This window comes from Penicillium mononematosum (genome assembly GCF_028829835.1).
Source record: "Penicillium mononematosum strain IBT 11891 chromosome Unknown utg000003l:1.0-8172316.0:1.0-8177699.0, whole genome shotgun sequence".
Classification (NCBI taxonomy): Eukaryota; Fungi; Ascomycota; class Eurotiomycetes; order Eurotiales; family Aspergillaceae; genus Penicillium; species Penicillium mononematosum.
In genome coordinates, this window is record NW_026643273.1 from 7951907 (window position 1) to 7973744 (window position 21838).

The 21838-nt window shown below is 46.8% G+C and overlaps 7 protein-coding genes across 7 annotated transcripts; 3 read left to right on the forward strand and 4 right to left on the reverse strand.

Annotated features, from left to right (window-relative positions):
* Positions 1–1782: 1782 nt before the first annotated feature.
* On the forward strand, positions 1783–3816 carry N7519_008035 (putative alpha-L-rhamnosidase A; the record flags this gene model as incomplete). The annotated part of the gene is made up of 5 exons (XM_057294811.1): positions 1783–2174; positions 2231–2888; positions 2945–3351; positions 3390–3519; positions 3571–3816. The coding sequence occupies 5 exons, from the start codon at positions 1783–1785 to the stop codon at positions 3814–3816; spliced, it is 1833 nt and encodes a 610-aa protein (XP_057149622.1).
* A 163-nt stretch (positions 3817–3979) lies between these two features.
* On the reverse strand, positions 3980–5523 carry N7519_008036 (uncharacterized protein; the record flags this gene model as incomplete). Its single annotated transcript, XM_057294812.1, has 3 exons — positions 3980–4765; positions 5255–5370; positions 5418–5523. The coding sequence occupies 3 exons, from the start codon at positions 5521–5523 to the stop codon at positions 3980–3982; spliced, it is 1008 nt and encodes a 335-aa protein (XP_057149623.1).
* Positions 5524–5845: 322 nt separating this feature from the next.
* Positions 5846–6367, reverse strand: N7519_008037 (uncharacterized protein; the record flags this gene model as incomplete). The annotated part of the gene is made up of 1 exon (XM_057294813.1): positions 5846–6367. The coding sequence occupies one exon, from the start codon at positions 6365–6367 to the stop codon at positions 5846–5848; it is 522 nt and encodes a 173-aa protein (XP_057149624.1).
* A 694-nt stretch (positions 6368–7061) lies between these two features.
* Positions 7062–8460, reverse strand: N7519_008038 (uncharacterized protein; the record flags this gene model as incomplete). The annotated part of the gene is made up of 2 exons (XM_057294814.1): positions 7062–8209; positions 8448–8460. 2 exons carry the CDS (start codon positions 8458–8460, stop codon positions 7062–7064), a joined length of 1161 nt encoding a protein of 386 aa, XP_057149625.1.
* A 1248-nt stretch (positions 8461–9708) lies between these two features.
* N7519_008039 (alpha-L-arabinofuranosidase A) lies at positions 9709–11987 on the forward strand (the record flags this gene model as incomplete). The annotated part of the gene is made up of 8 exons (XM_057294815.1): positions 9709–9828; positions 9880–10329; positions 10380–10496; positions 10557–10746; positions 10802–11221; positions 11269–11423; positions 11474–11581; positions 11640–11987. The coding sequence occupies 8 exons, from the start codon at positions 9709–9711 to the stop codon at positions 11985–11987; spliced, it is 1908 nt and encodes a 635-aa protein (XP_057149626.1).
* Positions 11988–12637: 650 nt separating this feature from the next.
* Positions 12638–14808, reverse strand: N7519_008040 (MDR family MFS transporter; the record flags this gene model as incomplete). The annotated part of the gene is made up of 8 exons (XM_057294816.1): positions 12638–12806; positions 12854–13041; positions 13118–13260; positions 13425–13686; positions 13744–14034; positions 14114–14268; positions 14320–14631; positions 14685–14808. 8 exons carry the CDS (start codon positions 14806–14808, stop codon positions 12638–12640), a joined length of 1644 nt encoding a protein of 547 aa, XP_057149627.1.
* A 1285-nt stretch (positions 14809–16093) lies between these two features.
* N7519_008041 (arylsulfotransferase family protein) lies at positions 16094–17791 on the forward strand (the record flags this gene model as incomplete). The annotated part of the gene is made up of 3 exons (XM_057294817.1): positions 16094–16658; positions 16707–16772; positions 16824–17791. 3 exons carry the CDS (start codon positions 16094–16096, stop codon positions 17789–17791), a joined length of 1599 nt encoding a protein of 532 aa, XP_057149628.1.
* Positions 17792–21838: the final 4047 nt, after the last annotated feature.

Sequence of the window (21838 nt, forward strand, 5' to 3'; positions counted from 1 at the left end):
GGTTAAAGCTATTATCAGCCGTGCGCACTGAGCTTAGAAAAGTTTGGAGCATCCTTTTTTATAGTGGTTCTATTCTGTCATCTAAACATGCAATACTTCTGCTTTAGATTTGATATAAGGCTATGACTAAAGTAGTAAAAAGCATTTCTACCCACCTAAACAATACAAATCACCGTGACTAGTTTAGCTATGATGTCTCGGTTGAGGGCCGAAGAGACATACAAACTGCCAGCCAGTCTTTTCAAACTCGTTTTTAGGCAACCAGGTACCGGGAGTAGCATTATTCTATGCCTAAGTCTCATTAACAAACACCCCTAGTAGTGGGGCCTACATCAACTCTACCATGTCGACAAGTGATCACCAATCCTAGCTCGGGTCAACTGACGACCCTAAATACCGCACTACACGCCCCTATATAGAGGTCCTATAGCAACTATTCTTAAACACGATTAATTTAACCACCGTAGTCAGAGAACTAAGCTTATACGGTTTTATATATAACGATACGCTACGGGCCCTCTAGTGACTAGTCTATAAGGCGGCTGCCGACTTTCCTTTAAGCCATTCCTTATTACTAGCCCTCTCGGTTAAAGCGGAAAAATTCGATTCATAGCTACCTAAGTCGGAACCTAAAGATATACCACGGAAATGGTTAGGCTACTTCGGGAGTATATAGCGCGAAAAATAAGATATAATCTTACCCTATATATCATCTAGATAGATAGTGTCTGTATCTAAGTTAGCTATTAGATAGATCAATATAAATACCTACTTAGTAAGACTACTAGCTACAGCTTCTTTCAGCCGAGGCGCAAAGCTTCGCCCTTTAGGTCTAAGCTTATTAAAAAGGTATCTAGAGGTGGACCCGATAAAGTATAAGGAGGGAAGACGTCGGATATAGTCTAGGGTTTAGAGAGAGTCACTATAGTATAAGATAGATGTATCAAAATTATTGGCAGCCGATGTATACGCCGCTATATAATGGATCATCTATGCTGGAGGGTTGATATGGGAGGATGATCGACCCGACAGTCCTAAGTACATTCAGAGAGTTCTACCCGGTAAAACAGACCTTTACCTAGGTAGGATAGAAGCCACGGATTTACGGAGGGGACGATGGTAGCTGTGGAAGGAACGGTTCTTATTCACAGCAGAATACGGGGATACCAGCCGGGGTGCCCAGCAAGTTTCACCGAAGGCAGGGCAGATAATAAGCGAATGAGTTTTAAAAAAACTTTCGAGGTCTACGGGTTGGGAGAATCCGTCTAAGTGGCTGCCTGATTTGTCAGGGTAGTAACGCCTGCTTGTTTACCTCCCCGATCACATATCAGTCTTCCTCAGTCTCTCTCTCTTCTTCTCTCTCCTCCCCAGTCTTTGCTAGTCTATTTAGTACAGATCTTGACCTTGCCTCTTGTTCTCGTTCGCCAACAGTTATAAAGAAAGTCGCCGGCACTATTCCTCCCGCCAACATGCGCCCCGAAGCCTGCAGATCCCCCGCAAAATAACCCCACAGTTTCGTCACTGTCGGGCAGGTCGGGCTGTTGATCAACCGATGGCCATTCCAAAAGTATCCCAAGAGACCCCGCAATACACTCATTTCCTAGGTCTGGTCTTGTTTATCCCGAGAAGTTGAAGGCCATAAGATCCCGATTGGCCTTGTTTAGTCCAAAATGCTAAATATGCTTTGCGCCGGAGATTTGGTCATTGAGTAAATATAAGAACCAGTGGTTCTCCAAATGAATTCACAGAAAGCAATCTGTCGGGATCTCCGAGTCCATCGCCATGCATTTTGCTGCCTTGCTTCTGGCTCCGGCTTTGGTCGCTGCATCTTCCAATATCCCATATGAGCAGTATATTTTGGCTCCGGAATCTCGCGACTTGATCCCACCGTCTGTCCATAGTGTCAACGGCTCTGTAACTAGAGCGAAGTCCCTTACACAATCGTCTGGCGGTGAGGCCACATTCTATGGTGTTTCATCCGTGACCTACGACTTCGGTAAGAATGTGGCAGGCCTCGTGTCTCTTGATGTACGCTCATCCTCGTCCTCATCTGCATTCTTGGGTGTCACATTCTCCGAGTCAAGTCTATACATCAGCAACCAAGCAAGCGATGCCACCGCTGACGCTGGCTTGGACACTCCTCTATGGTTCAACGTCGGCAAGGGTGCCGGAGAGTACACCCAGAGGAGAAATATCTCCGTGGTGGATTCCGCTACTTGACAGTCGTCAGTAACACCACAGCCACCGTATCGCTCAAAAGCCTTCGCGTGAAGTTCACCGCAGCCCCAGACCAGGACTTGCGTGCCTACACTGGGTACTTCCACTCGGATGACGAGCTCATTAACAAAATTTGGTATGCCGGTGCATACACCAACCAGCTGGCCACTATCAATCCCAAGCACGGAAACTCGCTGGTGCACCTTGGTGCAATCAGCTCCGACGACGATATTCATCTTCCTCAGACTGATACCTGGTGGAACAATTATACTATCACTAACGGGAGCAGCACGACCACCGACGGTGCCAAGCGTGACCGTCTTGTTTGGCCAGGTGATATGTCCATTGCTCTTGAGAGTATTGCTGTCAGTACTGGTGATCTGTACAGTGTCCGCACGGCGTTGGAATCCTTGTTTGTCCTGCAGAAGTCTAATGGACAACTTCCTTACGCCGGAAAAGGGTTCCTCCCGTCCGTGAGCTACACTTACCACCTGCACAGTCTCATCGGTGCCTCTTACTTGTACCGTTTCTCAGGTGACAAAATCTGGCTATCCAACCACTGGTCACAGTACAAGCGCGGCCTGGAATGGGCTATCAGCAGTGTCGATGAGACCGGTTTGGCCAACATCACCTCGTCATCTGATTGGCTACGCTTTGGAATGGGAGCTCATGTAAGTATACCATCATCTTGACCTCCCATGATATCTCATGCTAACAACTCATGCAGAACATCGAAGCAAACGCAATCCTCTACTTCGTCCTCCAAGACGCCCAATTCCTCGCAACCGAACTAAATGATAAGACGGCCCTAGCATACTGGAGCAAAACAGCAACAAAACTGAAAATAGCCGCCAACGAAAAGCTCTGGGATGCCTCCAGCGGCCTCTACTTTGACAACGAAACTACAACGATGCACCCGCAAGACGGCAACGCCTGGGCCATAAAGGCAAACCTAACCCAATCAACCGCGCAAGCCGTCCAAGTCTCAAACGCTTTAAAGTCCCGCTGGGGCAAATACGGCGCACCAGCACCCGAAGCCGGCAAAACGGTTTCACCCTTCATCAGCGGCTTCGAATTGCAAGGTCACTATCTTGCCAACAAACCCGACTCGGCCCTCGACCTCATGCGTCTCGAGTGGGGGATTCATGCTCAATGACCCTCGCATGACACAGTCTACTTTTATTGAAGGCTATTCAACAGATGGATCACTGCATTATGCGCCTTATACGAATGATGCGCGCGTTTCGCATGCGCATGGTTGGTCAACCGGTCCGACATATGCGCTTACGGCTTATGCGGCTGGTATTCAGTTGACTGGTGCTGGGGGGGTCGACTTGGGTTATTGCGCCCCAGGTCGGCGACTTGACATTTGTTGATGCTGGCTTTGAGACTGCGAAAGGCAAGTTCTCAACCTCTTTCCGTGGCAATGGGAAGGGTGTGGGCAAGTTTGCTTTTGTTACGCCTGCCAACACTACTGGTGAATTTGTGCTTGCTGGTGCTAGGGGCAGTCTTGTTTCTAAGAGTGGCCAGCGGGTTAAGCTTGTTAATGGCAAGGCTAGTGGGCTGAAGGGTGGCAGTTGGAAGTTGAGGAGTGACTAGTCTGATGGTATTTAGCGTGTATAGTTTCAAGACTCAAATGAATTCTCTTTGTTACATCCTGCAATGCAATTATGTCTGTGGAAACTTTAGCTGACTATTTGCTCGGCAAAAACGTATAAGAGAGAATATCCTATTGAGTAAGTACCTAGGTACACAATCACAATCACAAAGCAGAAACATCTCTAACAACATCGATGAAATAATCCCACTGCAACCCCTGGACTTCAGCCTCACTCCATCCCAGACCAAGAAATACTTTCTCAATGTTCCTTTTTCTCTTCGAATCCCGGGATATAACATAGCTCTTACCTTTCGTTTTATATGGAGCAACTCTTGCGCCATTCGGCCATAAAATTTGAGCCATAGCATCACAGGGCCTTTCCTTTCTGAACCACGGACCCAAGTGAGATTGACTCAAAAGAGCCCTCTTGACAGAACCAAGTTCGAAAGTTGCTCCGTGTTTTAGAAGAACTTCCGCTGCCTTGGCATCTTTTTGTCGCACCGCGTCCTCAAACGGAGTGGTTTTCGCCCACTCCGGTCCATCAGGGGCTGCCCCTTGCTTGAGAAGATTTTCCAAGATCTCCAGTCTATTTGGGATTGGCGCTTTATTTATGACGAGATGTAGTCGCCCATTGGGCCAATAGGCCGAGCTTGTCCGCATATTCATATTCAGTCGACCACTGGTAGACAGCCATTTGACGGTCACCAAAAAGCCATGGTTGACGGCCTCTCTGAAGATATGAGGCACCAGGGGGACATCGCTGAACTTAGCTTCCCATTCATCCTGAATGAGACCCAAGATCTCCGGAGTTCCAGAAGCAAGTGCCTGTGTAATAGCCGGGTTCACATTCATCACCTTTCGGTAATCAATCATTGCAGGAACTCGATCCACCTCTTCAGCCCATCCATATCGCCCTCCCTGACCATGCGCCTCGTATGATGCTTCCACCTCCCAAGCAATTCGTCAGGGAGACTTTCCATATATCAAGGTGAAAAGATGTTGAAGTATCTCCTTCGATCCGTTGCTGATGCCCAATTCCAGAGGCGGGCCCCTAAAAACGCGAGATGACTTTACGAGTTGTTCCAGACTAGATTGTTGATCCCAGATGAATGGCATCCCTACTTGATGCCCTCTTCTGATCGCGTTGACAATAAACGCAATATCCATTCTCGTGCAAACGGGCCGCGCGAGATAGCCACGATATGGATTTCCCCAAGGCGGCGAAAAATCGAACTTTGGCTCTGCGGTTTTCCAATACTTCCAGCGCGCCTTTGAGCTACCACATAGCCATGCATGAAAAAGGACCCTGATGTAGGCATCGGTCTCTTCCGGCGTCCTCCCATGTGGAATGGCAAGTACTTCATCAACAAGGCCCGACCATACAGATGGTTCTCGGGGGTGTTCCCCGGCTTTATAATATAAAGAAAGACGCCTCACTCGATGTTCAAGATCGTTACTTGATGCCAGATCGGAATCGGGTCCGAAGCCGAGAAACCCGTCGTTCTGCTGGATTGATTCGGTCACTATAGCTTTGATCTCACTCGCGAAGAAGCCTATATGTGTTAAACGTGGACTTGACGAGATGTTTCGGTTGGCGTACTATTCACCGCTCTGGCTCTCCAGAAATCTGGAAATGCGATGATTTTGAATGCCTCGAGGAGGATTTGCGTTTGTATCTCTGCGGGCAAGTACAGCTTTGCTGACATGTCTCAACCTGTTCTTTCGAATGACAATATATACAAGATATGATATGACAATGGGAGATGTTTTCTGGTGAGTCACTGCTCGAGATTTAACCGGACGCTTGGCGTTCTAGTGTCTTACTAGGGCCTCTCGGGACTATATGAGGCTAAGTCCCCCGGTTTAGCGTTGATGCTTTAATACACCAAAGAACAAAGTGTTTGAGTGTTATTCTGTTGGCAGGCCAAAGATGACATGAGTAGAAAGAAGAGTCTCTAGTTTCCAACACTTTTACGCAACACCCCATATCTAGTGCAGGTAAAAATATAGAACACCATAAAATTCAGTTTACAAGGTAGGCCACTCCATCTGAATAGTTTCCAAATTACCAGGGCCCCTAAAATCCTCCAGAATATCTGCCTGCTCGCTTAAAAGTACCCGGTCAGCCTGCGACTCTCCAATCTTAGCCAAATCCCTCCAACGCTGTAGATCCTCCGGAGTCCGCTTATCACCACGAGCAGCCTCATTCTGCGTCCAATGTCCCTTTGAAAAAGCAAGTAAAGTTGTAATACGTTTGTTTGGGATATCGTAAACAAGCGAACAGATTGTGCCTGTCTCTTCCAGCCAGTTACACTGCCATAGTTCTCCAGGACGAATGCACTGGTATGTTGCAGTTTGGAAGTTCTTTCGGCCGGCCATCGGACCACCATGGATGGCGTAGACGATGCGATCCTCGTTGTAGAACCACATTTCGTAGCGCCATTTCTCGGGCTTGCCATGTGTGTCTTTTGCGGCGTAGTCGTAGATCATGTGGCGGTCTCGGATGTCGACGTCGAAGGTTGAGCCTTCTAGAGATGGTAGGACTGGCATTTTAATGCTGCCTTTGATGGGGAATGGCGGTATAGAGAGTATGAAATATATGTAGTTCGAGTGGTTGTTTTGGAGACTTTAGAGAGTGAGTTACAGATGAAGGGGTAATCAGCATCTTAAAACAAAACAGTTCCAAAACCTTAAATTTATGTGGTAAATTCGCAGCAGCTCCTGCGAGGATTGTTGACGCAGACCTACCCAGCGAAGCACCTTTTTCGCGAGGTGGCAGCGAGGGAGCACGTCCTTACATACACAGGACTCATTGGCGGTGAGGGAGCAGAAGCCTTACATCACTGGGCTCGTGGTAGCGATAAGCCGTGGTCACGGAAGCTCTCAAGCCCATCGGCAAAAGAGGGACACGATGCATCATAGTCTGAAGAACGAAGTCCTGATTTCCTTAGGCTCGGAATCCAGCTCCTTTTATGTGTTTCTGGCTACGTGTTGCGCACATGCCAGAATTACTGTCTCGTTGATAGGCGTTGAAGTGATTAAACTATGAAATGATGTTTTGGAGACTTTATGACTGACAGGCACGCTCGATTGTACCTGAGGTTGGCCGGTGTGCCAAGTACCCTTTAGTCTCGCTAGAATCAATCTTGATTTTTGATGCGCTTTAACATGCATTTGGAAATCAAACTATTCTGACGTCTCCGCCAGTAGCTTGGCCTTAATCCAACGGTCATAGCAAATGCCATCAAGCCCCGCTTAGCATTGAAAATTTGGTGAACTGGAACTCCTCCAGACTACCTTCGGTTGCCCAAATATCAAGCACCCCGTTAAATCGACCGGTAGGGGCGGGTTGAGCCCCTCCATTAGTGGGGACAATTTCAATGCAGCGTGCTCCCGGCATATTTGAAGTACTTTCGAGGTCTGCAATTGGGAAGTACAGCGATGACGAAGGGACCACGCGGACAACAGGCGAAATTTCAATCCATCCTTTGTTGTCGCGAGCCGGACACTGTGTGTAGGTCCTGCAGAGCGCGGTGCCATCCTTACGAACCCTTAGAAGGGTCAATGCGGCTCCAGTGCTGGTCTGTATGTGAATGGCATCAATGGCATCATCTTTTGACTTTGCTGGCACGGGATGACTCCACGACAGGGCCGGCAGGTTCGGCTTCCAATTGACGTCGAAGAATATTCCTAGAGGCAGATAGTAACCATCGGTCACTTTAATATGCCACGGTAGTGGGCTATACTGCTGGTAAGTACCAGGTTCGGCGGCGACCAGCAGCGTGGACCACTGATGCTCCTGGAGTAGATTCATAAAGAAGACAGACTTGACCCGGTCCATGTCCGGCTTTTGTTCATACCAGGGTGTGAAGTCCCCTAAGTCCAGTGCTCCCAACAATGCCCAGCACTGATCCTCCTCCGCACTGTACTTCCGCGAAAACTTCCCGGCTAGGATATACAACGGGGACTTCTTGGTGTAGGCGATCAGACCTGAGCGCAGGAGGCGAGAGAGGAAGTCTGCGACACGATAGTAGTTCTGGTTTGAGGCATGGATGTACTGAACTACCAGGTCGTATTGAGCATCATCATTCGGCTCACTGAGCGTCATGAAAGCTTTGGCGATGCGTATTGCGAATGTTGTAAGACCGGCTGTGAGGTCAATTACGGACGCCTGGCCTTGGTTGTGAAGGAAACGTTCGTCACCTAGTGTCGTACCTTCGTGATCCAGCAAAATAGTTTCATTGAGAAGAACCCCCTCCTGTAGTGTCCAGCCAGAGGTCAACGAAGGCTCATCTTTCTGAATCTGGCAGAGTAGGTCATCAACCTCATCCAGGTACTCAGGGAGGGCCTTCTTTGGCAGCTTGTTCTTCAGCAACGTTTCGATCGAAGAGTCTGTACCCCAACGCGTTCAAGAGTCCATCGTGCGATGCGGCATCTCCAACGAGCCCGACGACGTTGGCAAAGAGATCACCAAGGCCTTCCGCTCGGTTGTCAAAGGCGACCTTGCACATGGAATAAGCACTGTAGTCCAAGACGGCATCGGGGTGCTTGTTGGTTCATATGAAGGAAACAAGTCGACACTGACTAGCTAGTGAGTTCAAGAAAGGCTCTTGATGTTCTGTATACTAACCACGTTCTCTCATTGGCACATGACAGTACCATCACGACTGGAGATCTCGGGGGTATCCAACGCATTGACATTCAAATGTTTGCTTGGAGGTACTCGTCTAAGCAACTATTAGAAGTCACGAAAGACATGATTGCCGTGACTGTCATCATCTCGTCCGTGGACCCCAAACACGTCACGGACTTTTCCATTCGAACCTTGGTCCAAGAACAATATGGGAATCTTGAACTGGAGCAGCAAAAAGCCATCCTTAAGACAATTCTGGATGCGAAAAAGGAATCATCAACACGAAGGTAAATGGGTTGGTGTGACGTTGAAATGGATAATGTCATGGCAGGCGATCCATTTGATTGATGCCTTGTTTGTCAGGCCTCACATCTTTGCTAGCCTCTTGCACATCTTCTCTATCTTTCTCTCTCCCCTCCTGGCCCTTGCTGCCAGATCAGATACTTTTTTAACTGTAAGTGTATCTGATGGTTGAGAAGGTAAATTCATCACTCCACGTATTATATTAATTACTAAAAGAAAAACAGGCGAGCTGGGCACTGCCTCGGAGTGGAGGATATGCGGAGAAAGGCGCGCGGATTTACCCGTCAATCACATCTCACATCGCCAGTCCTGTTGATCAACTACCCCTCAACCGCAGCCAAGGTGGAGAGGCGTCTCTTGGATGCGGCACTGTCTCAAATCAACATGAAGAACCGGAAATTGCTTAGGGTTTAAGCCTCGGCGTTTCTCCTGCCAAGAACCTGCTGAAGTCTTGCATGATCCACTGCAAGGAACAGACCATTACAACATGCGTCGGCCTTGCTTGTGCCAATGTTTCCTGAGACAGTTTTCTCGCGGGCAATACCTCTTAGTGTATGCACCCCTCATGGGGATTTACCTAATTAGGAATGAAGTGTCGCTATCGCGGTCGCTGTCGGCCGATCGTCCTGTCCAAAGGAAGAGGCAAAGTGATGCTCGTCAAACCCCTCATGGAGATTTACTTCATCGGGAAGGAAGTGTCGGTATTACGATCGCTGTCGGCAATTCTGCCCAAATGAATAGATCATGTTATTCTGAACCCCTCAGACGTCACCTCGATCTATCCGGGTGAATCGGAGCACAATGAGGAGCACGAGTAATTATCCGGTATGGCACCCGCTAGGCGACTGAACTACTTACCTATAAATATCCGCTACAGCGCGTCCTTTACTCATACACTATATTCCGAATAGCATTGGCGAGTTGAAACAGCCAGCTGCGGACTGATCACAGCAAAATGCTGCACAAATATCTTCTTCTGCCGCTTTTGGCGTCATATGGTGCCGCTGTCACCATTTCCGTAGCGAAATCTGGGGGCAATGCCACATCGGGTCTGCAATATGGTGCGATGGAAGAGGTATGTTGAGCTTCTTGTCTACTGCAGTATTGGATCTAATTCAAAGTCCAGGAAATCAACCACTGTGGAGAAGGAGGTCTCTATGCCGAATTGATCCGCAACAGAGCCTTCCAGGGGAGTAAGAAGTTCCCTTCGTCGCTGGAGGCCTGGTCTGCTGTTGGTGACTCATCGCTGTCCCTGAAGAACCTCACCGACCCACTGTCAACCGCCCTCCCCACTTCGGTTAATGTCAAGGGTTCTGGCACAGCTGGGTTGAGTAATGTGGGTTTCTGGGGCATTGATGTCCGTCCTCAGAAGTATTCCGGGTCATTCTACGTGAAAGGTTCCTATGAAGGCTCCTTCACGGCCTCTCTCCTCTCTTCCAGCGGCAAGGTTCTCGCCACTACCAAGGTTGCCTCAAAGAGTGTTGCAGACGATTGGGTGCAACATGAGTTTGTTCTTACTTCCAAAGAAAAGGCTTCCGATACCAAGAATACGTTCTCGCTGACCTTTGATGGCTCGGTAAGATTTGACTCGGAACTTGCCACGGCGCCTGGGCTAATTGTTTCTAGAAAGCATCAAGTGGCTCGCTTGACTTTAACCTCATCAGCTTATTCCCTCCTACGTGGAATGATCGTCCCAACGGTATGCGCCGAGACTTGATGCAAGCCATGGCTGATATGGGACCTGTAAGTTGAAGTTTACCATTGGCTCTGAATAGCGTCGAGGATCAGAGACTAATAAACTAGACATTCCTTCGCTTCCCTGGTGGAAATAACATGGAGGGTGATACCATCGAAGGCCGCTGGAAGTGGAACGAGACTATTGGACCACTCAAGGACCGACCCGGTCGTGCAACCACCTGGCAATACCAGGAGACCCTTGGATTGGGTTTGGTCGAGTACATGGAGTGGTGCGACGACCTTGGCATGGAGCCCAGTGAGTACATCGTTTTGCTACGCGATACTTTACCAAGCTGACAAGACCTGTCTAGTCTTGGGAGTTTACGCCGGACTTGGTCTAAGCGGGGAAATTGTCCCCGAAGCCGACCTCGATTTCTATGTGCAAGATGCGCTCAACGAGATCGAGTTCTTGACCGGCTCTGTGGACACAGAGTACGGTGCGCTACGCGCCAAAGTTGGACACCCAGAGCCGTGGAAAATTCGCTATGTCGAGGTTGGAAACGAGGATATGCTGAGCAACGGCCTAGAATCGTACAGGGCCTACCGGTTCAAGGCATTCTATGACGCTATCACGGCTAAGTACCCCGATATCCAGGTCCTTGCGTCTACTATCGATTTGACAATTCCCGGAACTGCAGGTGGTGATTACCATCTGTACGATACTCCGGATAACTTCGTCAGCAAGTTCAACATGTTTGACAGTTTTGCGCCTGAGCATCCTATCTTGCTCGGTAAGTAACTTAACAAATTTACGAGGCCATAACTAACACACGTCAAGGTGAGATTGCCGCTACGTCGCCATTGAACGGAGAGGAAATCGACTGGAATGATACCCATTTCTCCCTGTATCCTTGGTGGATCGGCACCGTTGCCGAGGCTGTGTTCCTTATTGGCGCAGAGCGCAACGCAGACAGGGTTATTGGAAGTACCTACGTGAGTCGCTTCAACTTGCACCATCCAGACGAGAGCTGATGGAGAAATAGGCCCCCTTCATGATGAACTTGGACGCCTACCAATGGTCCCCAACCATGCTCTCCTTCAACGCGGATCCAGACCAGACAGCTCGATCAACTAGCTGGCACGCGTGGACTGTATGTTGCACTATTCACCAGACCCCGAGAGTACACTACTAATGAGACCCAAATGTAGCTGTTCAACCACAACATCATGACAAACACCCTCCCAGCAACTTCCCCTGACGCCTTCGGTCCTCTGTACTATGTGACTGGTCAGAACAGCAAGACGGACTCGCACGTCTTCAAGGGAGCAGTATACAACAGCACATCGGACGTGCCTGTATCACTGACATTCGAGGGTGTCGGCCGTGGCACCAAGGCGGACTTGACCATCCTAACTGCACCAGATCCATTTGCGATGAACGAGGTGGGCGGATCGAACATGGTCAACAGCAAGACCACCCAGATCAAGGCTGGCAAGAAGGGCGAGTTCTCTTTCAAGCTGCCCAACCTGAGTGTTGCGGTTCTTACTACCAACTAAAGCATCATCAAATATGCATTAGTCGGAGGGAGGCTTGCGCATACATAGCATTATCACAATCAAATATATTGTGTCCAGACTTTCGGATGTAGTTTCTTCGATCTCCATCGCTTTAATCCCTGTGCTCGCTTCACTCCACTGGAATTAAACATGACAAGCGTCAAATCTCCTGGATCCGAAATTTATCCGGTGTGACCCCTGATTCCGCCAATCCGCAGCCTTCAAACCCCCAGATTCATTCAGAACGGAATGATGTGCTTGAGGTTCGGCATGAAATCCAAATCCATTCGGTACAACAGAGTCCGGTCACTCGTAGGAACCAGCACCACATCCGCCATGCAAACAGTATCTCCAACGGAATAAGTCCCTGCTTCATGAACAGGCCCTCGTAGGGTCGAAGTCCGCCAGAAAGACCTGCTTTCTGAAGTCATTCACGTCCTCGATAATCCCAGGAATAGCCGTGCTATACGGAGTTGGTGGTAGGTTGTGCATCAATTGCGAGGATGTTCACCAGATTGCGCACCTGGACTGATCTAGTCAAAGGATTTTGCGAGATCGATCAGATATTCGTTGAGGCTGAATGATCCAGCCTTACTATTTGTATTGTCAACCCGCCATATTCTATGCTCTAAGCTATATCCTTCCAATATCTACCACCTGTCGCATTGAGCATCAGTGCTCTGGACTGTGCGGTCACCTTTCAATCTACTTCCGCCCATTCCCACCTCCATTTCTCGATCAACGCGGGTTGAGCGCCAGGCGCCAATCCATCCGGTCTGGGCGTGATGGTTGACCTCACCATAAGCACCACGCCTCTCCCTATACTCCTATGGGGATCCTTCGGGGTGTGGAGTCGTATTGCTTACTTTCCGCCCGCACGCTCCAAACCCTTTCCACGGGTAAAGATAGAAGCGACGGTCGCGATAAAAGCAAAGATCGCCGAGGCCATGAAAGAGAGTCTGATCCCGCGGTAGTACACCAGTCGAGCGGCCATTTGCACATCCGGAGGGAGATCATAAATAGCCGAGACCGAGTGGCGGATCTCATCGATTACCTAAGAAAAAGCGAGTATACTGGTCAGCAAAGCCTGTTCAGGTGCTCGTTATCATCAAACGGCGAAGGAATTGTACTTTCCATTTGTCTGGTATTCCACTCAAGGCCTCCCCGAGGCCTGAGTTAAGTGTATTCTGCATAATGGTGGCGGTCACTGCGACGCCCCATACGGTTCCGAGGGAGCGGATGAGGTAGACGGTTGAGGCGGAGACGGCGTGATCTGCATAGGACATTGTTAGCAGACTTGTTTGGCAAGTGGCTCGGTCGTTGGTATATTTGGGTAATGGGGCCGGTAACAAATGGAAGGATGGGAAAGGTATCTTACCGGCGTGGTCGAAGGCTGCTAGGAATGTGAAGAGGATTCCGGGGTACACCATCCCTGACCCAGATTGGCGGGAATAACATAGGCGAAATACTTCCATTGCGAGTCGTTGAATCGAAGGAGTGTGACAAGCACATTGCCCACGAACATCAGGGCCGCGCCGACGCGCACAATGGAGGCCAGTCTGCCCCAGCGTGACATGATGATTCCCGCTAATAGTCCACCTAGTGGGGTGAACAGACAGGGAACCACCAGTCGGGTACCAGCCTTGCTAGGCGAATCGAGGAGTATCACCTGGAACATGAGAGGCAGAGTAAAGAGGTACTGAATAGGTCGCGTCAGTTGTGATGCTCATAAGATTGGTGGAACGAGCGAACTTACTGCGTAGGCTGCCATTCCGACACAAACGTTGGCGATCTGCGTGGAAACAGCGAGCTGTCCTCGCAGCATCTTCAAAGGAATCAAAGGTGCGGCAGTGGTTTTCGCTTCAACGGCGACAAACGCAGCTAGTAATAACACACTAGAGACCAATGGCAGAATTACCCACATATGTGTCCAAGGGAGAATGTTGCCCCCCCAGGCTGAGCCCGACCAGTTGAACCGAGAGAGCCAGAATGAGCAGACAAGCGCCCAGAACATCAATTTGGCGCCAAATTCCTTGGGCTTGCCGATCTGTGGAAGACTCAGTGTGCCGCGGCGGGAACTTCAACACGATGTAGCCCATGATTAAAGCAAACAAAGAGACTGGGACCTGGAGCAGGAAGCACCAGCGCCATCCGATCGAGTCAACGATGGCACCTCCGAAAGAAGCACCGCAGATGGCTCCGAAGCCGTATGAGACGTTCTGAATTGCCTGGTACATGCCGCGTTGGCGGAAGGGAATGAGATCCGAGTTGATGATTGTTGCTAGGAGACTTGTTAGTGATTGATTCGGAAGTTGAAAAATCATTAGCCTACCCATAGTCATTAATCCTCCGCCTCCGATGCCCGTCAAGGCGCGCATGATGTTCAAAAAGATTACATTGCGGGCCACGCCACATCCGAGACAACCAACCATGAAGGTGATGGTTGCAGTGAAGAAACAAGACCGGCGACCGAGGATATCGGAGAACCGGCCATAGAGAGGCTGAAACGCTGTGCTTGTGATCAAGTACGAGGTTGTTAGCCACGAAGCAGTGTTCGCGGCGTTGAACTCGGAACTGATCACAGCATAGGTTGAGGCAGTGATGGTGCCGTCAAACCCGCCAAGAAATACATTGGCCATGATTGCTGTTACACTGTCAAATTATGCTTGACGACGTATGGACTTTGATTTGACTTACCGATTTGGATCAGTAGGAATCCTGGCGGTGGGGTCCAAGTCGCAGGACCTGGATCCGACTGCAATAACGGTTGCTCTTCGATTTCTTGCGCAGACAATCTTTCGGCTTCATTGTCGTTTGGCATCCCTGTCGAGACACTTTCATTCGGATTCAATCCCATTATCTCAAATGTTCAGATCACAAATTCGTGATTCACAATGTGACGAAAGAAATGTTTGGCCGAATGTCGAAAACTTGAAATTTCAGAAGCGGGCACTCGATCGGGAAATGGCAGCGGATTATCCCCGCCGCCAAGCACGACATGGCATTCCACCATGACATGATCAACTTGGAATATGTCCACCGATGGCCGCAGTTGAGGACTGTCAGCTCGTAAATTATAATGGTATATCGTATTGTTGTATGTATTAAAATGGACACTATGCAACAGGCTAATACATTCGTACGGTCCTATATATTTCGCCAAGTATTTAATACTATGCCCATAAAACAACTACACACACCATTGCGTGTATGTAAGTGATCTCTTAGGAGCCTAAAACCAAGATAGAGAGGCAGGAGCTGCTTCGGAGTACTCAGTTCAATGTTGACATCGAGGGCTCGGGGCTATACACAGTAACACACTAAGAACCGACCCACGTCAAAATGAAAAAAAAAGGACTTCCTATAACACTCTCAACTGCTTTGACTATCTCCAGGATTCATCATGGAAGCAAAATCCCCTTCCGGTCACTCTCCCGGATTGGCCCAGCAAAAGCAAAAAACCAGACCACCCTCTAGGTCGCATATTAGAACCCCTTGGCTTTTACAGACATCCAATCTTGTATGTTCCCTGTTCTAACCCTTGGGTGGGACACTGCTAAACTTCATTCTGAAGGTTCACACTTTGTCTTTTCGCATATTCCTATGTATCTATTTACTCTCGTTTGTCGTCAATATTGCGATGCAGACTCGTGTCGTTATCACCGCTGGAACATGATGTCTGTTTTATCGCTCTTTTTGTTCACTTGTGCGATATGGGGTCAGGGCGTTCAAAAGCTTGCGGCGGAAAACAAGCAATGGGAGGAATCTGCGGTAAGAAGTGAGAAAATACCGGTGTCTGCCTCTTAGGACAGTATACTAGTAGTGATACCGTAATAATTTACGACAGGGTGGTCGACAATTGTGGCCAATGGTGGACATACCCGAAGTAGTTTAGCAGACACATGTGTGTGTCGAAGGTAAAAATGGTAATCCTTTTCCTATTTAAACGAGGGGCTGCCTGTGGTTTTCTTTTTTCCCTTCATTTTACACTCGAATTCAAACAAGTCAAAGAGACTCAGTGCAGAGTACCCATCTAAGGTTAATGTACCCTATCATGCACATAATGATGAGCATCATGGAAACTGATCGCTGGCCCAGTACTTATCATGAAGCTCCTCGAAGTCATCGCCTGTACCGCAGCGCTGTTGCCGCTCGCCGCAGCAGACTGGCAGTTCAAATCCCGAACCGACCTGGCCCCGCCTCGTCTGAACATCACCATCCAGGCGACAAAGGATGTCGAGAAGGGTTACCTCTTCATCGCGCCTTTCCCGGGCCAATGGGCTGAGCCGCAGTTTCACGGTCCACGCCAGGAAGCTCCGTATATTGTTCGGGATGACGGTGAGCTCGTCTGGTCTGGTTATACCTACTTCTCCATCTGGGCCGCCAACTTCCAGAAGGCCAGATGGAATGGTCAGGATGTGCTGTTCAGCTTTGAGGGTGACCATAACCCAGCCTATGGCCACGGTCATGGTCATGCTACCATCCTGAATCAGCGCTATGAGACCGTTCGGGAGCTCCGCGCTGGTAACCATAAGCTCATGGATAAGCATGAATTCCATATATTCGATGAGAAGACTGCTTTGCTCCAGGTCTATCAGCCTGTGCCCAGGGATCTGTCTCGCTGGGGTGCCGGCGCTGACCAGCAGTGGATTGTCGATGCCATTTTCCAGGGTATGTGGGTTGTCGAAGATACGAAGAGCTAATGCTAATTCGCAGTAGAGTTGGATCTCGGGACCGGAGAACTGCTGTTTGAGTGGTCCAGCCTCGAACATGTCTCTCCCGATGGTAAGCTAACTACTTTGAACGCTTATAATGGGCTAGTCTAACATCTTGCAGAGGCGATCCTCCCTCTAAACCCGGGACAAGCGGGTGCGGGCTACAACTCATCCGACGCATGGGACTACTTCCATATCAACTCTGTGGACAAGGATGCCGAAGGCAACTACCTGATTTCCGCACGGGATGCTTGCGCAGTTCACAAGATTAACGGCACCACTGGAGAAATCATCTGGCGGCTGGGTGGTCTACGCTCGGACTTTGAGCTCGGTCCCAACGTCAAGTTCTGCTTCCAGCATCACGCACGCTTTGTCGAGCAGGGCGATAATGAGGAAATCATCTCGCTGTTCGACAACTCCGCTCATGGAACAGAGAACCACCGCGGCAAAGAGGTCCACACTCACCCTTTCTCGCAGGGGAAGGTCATTTCCGTCAATACTGCCACCTGGACCGCGAAGATTGTTCAAGCCTTCCAGCCTCCCGATGGACTCCTCGCCAAGTCCCAAGGCAGCACCCAACTTCTACCCAACGGCAATGCCCTGGTCAACTGGGGCTCCGAGGGAGCCATGACTGAGTTCCGGGCGGACAGTACACCGATTTTCCACGCCTACATGGACTCAGGACTGCTGGGTGAGGGTGTTCAGAACTATCGGGCATTCCGGTACAACTGGACTGGCCTTCCGACAGAAGAACCCGCCATTGTGGCTGAGAAGACCCACTCAGGCACTGAGATCTTTGTTTCGTGGAATGGTGATACTGAGACTGCGGTTTGGCGATTCTATGCCGTTACGGATGGATTTGGGTCCCGGGAGTTCTTGGGCGAGGCTACACGCACTGGATTTGAAACATCATTCATGCTGGCTGGTCACTCATACCAACACTTTGCGGCTGAGGCTGTCTCGGCTCGTGGTCGTGTCTTGACTACGACTCGTGTTGTTCATATCCAGAACGCAGTGCGTCCGTATGGCAGTGTTCTTGCCGGGTCCGAGAGTCGCGGCTCTTGGACACAGTTGATCCTTGAGGCGTAGACGAAGACAGGTCCGGGTACTAGGTTATAGAGGGGAATAAGATGGACTAAGGTGTTGATGTGACAAGGTGCATCCCGGAACTTCCGAGTCCTCATTTATGCCATTGTCTGAACTGCAACTTAACAAACTGTGAAGCGGAGAAGACGTGTAAAAAGGCTGCCTACGATACTACCAAAAAGGACCAAGAAGATATAAGAAGACTCCCTGAGGAGACTTCATATGTGTATTGAGGAAATTATTTATTATACTTCGTTATGTCAACTGTCCTTTAGTATCTAGGATCTTATACAACGTATGGGGCTTCTTAATATATGTTGGAGAATCCCCCTAGATGAGGGATGATTCTTTATGACATGCAGACTGAGCCCTTTCTTTGTCAGTTTACTAAATCCTTTGTTAAATCAGGCTTTATAAAGGGCCTTCTTTTGATAAATTGAATACCACAGTTTTTTCTTCTTGATTTTCCCTTGTAGTGTCGTAGCCCTCAACAATATATAAGGGCTGATAGTTGGGTGACTGTAGCCGCAGTCACCTAGGTATTGTTGCTGCTCTTCTATGTTATATTGATTCATTTATACTGTACCTAGGTATGGAACAGTGTCACATGATTCATAATCCTTCCGATTGAGATACTATAAGGATCGTATGGTTTTCATCGGATAGCTCTAGCTAGCAGATATATATAGTCTAATTATATAATAAGAAGTCCTCGCTTCCTAGCCAATGAAAACCATTTTTACTTTCTATACGCCTAGGCTACTTCCTAGGCTTTAGTGGCCTTAGATAGGTCTACTTCCTATTAGCTACCTAAGGTAGCTAGGGTAATACAAACCCTATAAACCCTTCGGGGCGATATCCCTCCCTACTTACTATAAGATACCGCCCTTAGTATTATCTATATAAAGCTATATATATTTCTAAATCGGGTAATTTATTATTTTTTAATATAAAGAGGCTCTATTCTAATACTTTCTAGGTACTAAAAGCTTTTTATATTACTTAGGAAGCTATATAAATCCTACTTACTAGAGGTAGATATCGTTTATCCTAGTAAAAGGGAAGTAAAAGGTAAATAAAGGGGCTTTCTATATAAAAACCCTAGCTTTCCCTTTTAGAAAACCTTATCTTTTTTCTTTTTTTAGATATCTACTAAAGTCCTATCTAAAGTTATACCTATTTTTTATTCTATATATTACCTATTTCTCTATTTTATAGCCCTTTCTTTTACTAACAGATAGGCCTTTCTTACTTATCTTATTAATCGAGAAGCTAAACTAACTTATTTATTAATAGGTTTAGGATAGCTTTCCTTAATATAAACTCTAGTTTTTAGGACCTTTAGGCTACTTTTAGAGCTATTATTAACTTATTTAGTAGTAAGAAATAAAGTAAGCTCTCCTCTCCCCCTATAAATAAGTCTATCTTTTCTAAAAGTAAAGATAATAATATTAATAATAAGATTAGTAAGTATCTCCGCTTTTCTATCTTTTTTAGCTTATAACTAACTTACTGGCTTACTATAGTTAAATTTATTAATATCGATAGGACCGACCTTACTCGCTTCTCTCCTAGTTTTAACGATAATTTTAATATTATTGTTAAAAGCCTTCTATCTAGCCTTTACTAGCGGCTTATAACCGCTACCTTTATAAAAGATATCTAAAATTTTAATTAGCCTATAGTAGATAGTAAATTATAAATATAGGATATAGGTTCGGAGAATTCTAACTATATTATAAAAGCGTTTAACTAGGTTATTAGCTTTACTCTTTTAATAGAGGAAGCCTATTTATATTACTAAAGTTCCTCTTTTACTACCTTCTCTTCTTACTAGGTCTTTATATTTTCTTTAGGTAGTTAGGGTAAAGTTATTTACTTTAGGTCTTATATAAACTACTTATTTTCTAATAGTAACTTCCTACTACTCTTTTTATATCGATTAATCTTCCGCTACCCTCTAGTTCCTCTAAATCTATATTACCGCTTCCTAATACCCCTTTACTCCTTTTTCTATTCCTATCCTACTTTATCTAAATATTTACCTATAAAGAATTGCGTTTTGCTATTTGGCTACCTTCTTTGGCCGCAGGTGAGGCCGAAAATGGCCGTCTTTCAGCAACCTCCCTCCGCCACGCTCCCGCCTCCTTCGACCACGTACCATACCACTCACCACTTCATGCCTTAGGCTACTATTTCGTGCCCGCTGATATCCTTAGTTCCTTAAGGGCTTATTAGTAGCTCTACCACACCTACTAGGGAGGAGGGCGCCAAAATAGCCTCCTTTAGTACTATACTAGCTGCACTCTAGCTAGCTCCTAGCCGCTATAGCTATAAATATCCCCTTCCCACCCATTCTCTATCTAACACTATCCTCATTTCGACCTAAATACCACTCTAAAAATCTTCCTCTAATCTTCCGTCGTACTTTCTTCTATTTAGTCGTATCGTGCGTTAATATACCTCGAGCTCTAAGGTAGTTCCTTCGCACGCTCGGCGAAATTGATTAGCTATATATCGTTAGAGGACGCCTAATATTAGTAATTATAGAATTATAAGCGAATCCTTTTATACCTCTCCTATCGATACCTATAATAATAAACCGTTCGAGCCTGATTCTTTTAAGACTAATCTTACTAAGCCGGAGCGCTCCCTCCAATAGATCGAATAATTACTTAGAAGAAGCTAAGCCTAAAGATTAGAATAAAATTATTACTAATAGACCTATTAAGTATAGAATATATTTACTAGGCCCGATATTAAATACCCGATAATAATACGGATAAGGATCTAGCCTAAATACTAGAGGATTATAGCCGATCTAATAAAATAAAGAAGTTAAAACTTCGACTAAAAGAGCGTTAGTCTTAGTAAATAATTAGGATATCGTTAAAAGCTTATACTATCTTAATATTAACTAACTAACTTACCTTATTTTAGGTACTACTAAATAAAAGTAATAGAACTATCTACTAATTATAAATAGGGGGTTATAGAGGATATACTATATAAGGTATTACTAAATAATATATACCGATTTTTTAATTAGTATCTAAAGCTAGAGTATAGTCCCGATAGTCGCTACTAGAAAGACTATATAAAGGCTAGCTATTGGAGCAGTCACGTGATCAGCATGTGATCTGTCACGTGACAGCCCGGGTCCCAGGACTTCCAGTAGTTAGTGCAGATAGCTTCCTCTCTCTCTTCTTTTCCTCTCCAGAGTCCAATACAATTTCCCCTGTATCATTTCATCCCTGCGTAGCCTTCTATCTCGCTGACACTAGCGCCCTTAAAGCGGATTAGAAGTACTTCCGAATTTACTACTAATAAGTTACTAAAACTAAGATAAATAAAGAGATAGATAAGGCCGTTTATATAGTTTATTTTCGACCTCCCTCCCGATTGTTTATAGGAGGCTTACGCTAATAAAGATTAATAGGGTATAAGATATTTAGTAGATAAACGCGGTCTAGATAAATAACTATATGTAAATATCCTAGTATATATCGAAGATATGATTCTATTTAATAAGATAATCCTTTAAATACGGGAGAAGCGATTCTATTTAGGGTTTTAGCGTATTATCCTATATCTATATAACACTATTAGGTTATTTACTATTAACCAAAAATAGGTAATACTTAACCTTTAGTTTAAGTATCTACAAATATCGCTCTAGTAGGATCTATATAGAGGATTTCCTAAGCCGATAATAGAACTCGAACCTTAGTTTATAAAAAGCGTCTTAGGTATATCGAAGCTATAGGTGGCACCCGATACTATATACCTACCTATCCTAAGGCTTATTTCCTATAAGCAGACTGACTGGTTAATATTAATTAGAAATATATTTATGCTACCTAAAATTGTCTATAGGTGTTAGAAGGCTACGGAGAAATGAAAATGATACAGGGGAAACTGTATTGGACTCTGGAGAGGAAAAGAAGAGAGAGGAAGCTATCTGCACTAACTACTGGAAGTCCTAGGACCTGGGCTGTCACGTGACAATCACATGCTAATCACGTGACAGCTCCAACACATATGATTGTC